A 1,285-nucleotide genomic window follows, 5' to 3' on the forward strand; every position below is an offset into this window, starting at 1 on the left:
TTTTTGTCACAACCGCTGCAACTAAATGGTTTCTCTCCTGTGTGGACGTTCAAGTGTCGTTTCATTGTCACCTTCTGTGAGAATCTTTTACCACAAACTGAACAACTAAATGGTTTCTCCCCTGTGTGAATAGTCAAGTGTCGACTAAGATCTGAATTTTGTGAAAACCTTGTACCACAAATTGAACAACTAAATGGTTTCTCTCCTGTATGGACGGTCGAGTGTCGCCTCAGATTACGACGATGTGAGAATACTTCACCACAAACGGAACAACGAAATGATTTCTCTCCTGTGTGGGTACTCATGTGTTTGACCAACTTGCTTTGGCACTGGATCTTAACTTTACAAACAGAGCAGCTCAAACGTTTTTCCTCCGAATGAAGTTTCATATGAGCAATTAAGTTGTACTTTCGAGATAATTTTTTACCACAGACGGAGCAAGGAAATGGTTTCCTTCCTGAGTGGATGGTTAAGTGTTCGTTCAGATGCGCCTTTCGTCCAAATGTTTTGCCACAAACAGAGCAGGTAAACTGTTTTTCTCCTGTTTGGATTCCAGTGTAGTCCTGCAGATGTCCCCCGGGGATGAAGTTTCCGGCACATTCAGAGGAGCTAACTGGTGTGTTTACAGTATAAAATTCCTCATCACTGACAGGTGCTTTACTGGTTTTTGGAGAGTTTAAACCTGACTGAGGTTCCTGAGTCTCCTCCCAGTCTCTGCTGTCATCAGTCTCAGGTTCAGAGTACGAGGTCTCGTCTTCACTAACTGGTTGTAAAGGACTATCTGGATGTGAGTTCCTGGCTGGTTCTGGTCCTCCACAGTCCTCTCCATCAGCTTCTGTTTCCATCTGTTCAGTTTGTCTTTGATGAAGCTGTGAGGACTGAGCTTTGTCTTCATCGTCTTCAGTCTTCACAGGGACAGAAGTGAGTGTGAACTTGATATCAGCCTCCTCCAGCCCTTCAAGCTGCTGTTTCTCCTGACGGCTCCACAGCTCCTCCTGCTCCTCTTTAATGTGTGGAGGCTCTGGGTCCTCCTGGTCCACACTGGAGCTACACTCTTGCTGCTCAGGAGGAACCTCTCCTTTAACCCCCAACAGCTGCTGGACGTCTGTTGAGAATAAAGAAACACACACACACACACACACACACACACACACACAGACCATCAGGAGGTTTGTCAATGATTTGCAAATAGCTGGCAAGACCACAAAGACCCAGTCTCAGCCTTGTTAAGACCACCTCATCGGTCCTGCTTTGATTGACCGTTGGAAGGAGAAATAATGCCTGC

At 45.9% G+C, this 1,285-nt stretch overlaps 1 protein-coding gene across 1 annotated transcript; it reads right to left on the minus strand.

Moving 5' to 3' along the window:
* Positions 1-13: 13 nt before the first annotated feature.
* On the minus strand, positions 14-1,109 carry LOC121965622 (gastrula zinc finger protein XlCGF8.2DB-like; the record flags this gene model as incomplete). Its single annotated transcript, XM_042515756.1, has 1 exon — positions 14-1,109. A coding segment is annotated over one exon (1,096 nt), but the record flags the coding sequence as incomplete, so codon positions are not given.
* Between the last annotated feature and the right edge of the window lie 176 nt (positions 1,110-1,285).

The sequence above is a fragment of the Plectropomus leopardus genome, unplaced genomic scaffold (assembly GCF_008729295.1).
Source record: "Plectropomus leopardus isolate mb unplaced genomic scaffold, YSFRI_Pleo_2.0 unplaced_scaffold20904, whole genome shotgun sequence".
NCBI classification, from domain to species: Eukaryota; Metazoa; Chordata; class Actinopteri; order Perciformes; family Serranidae; genus Plectropomus; species Plectropomus leopardus.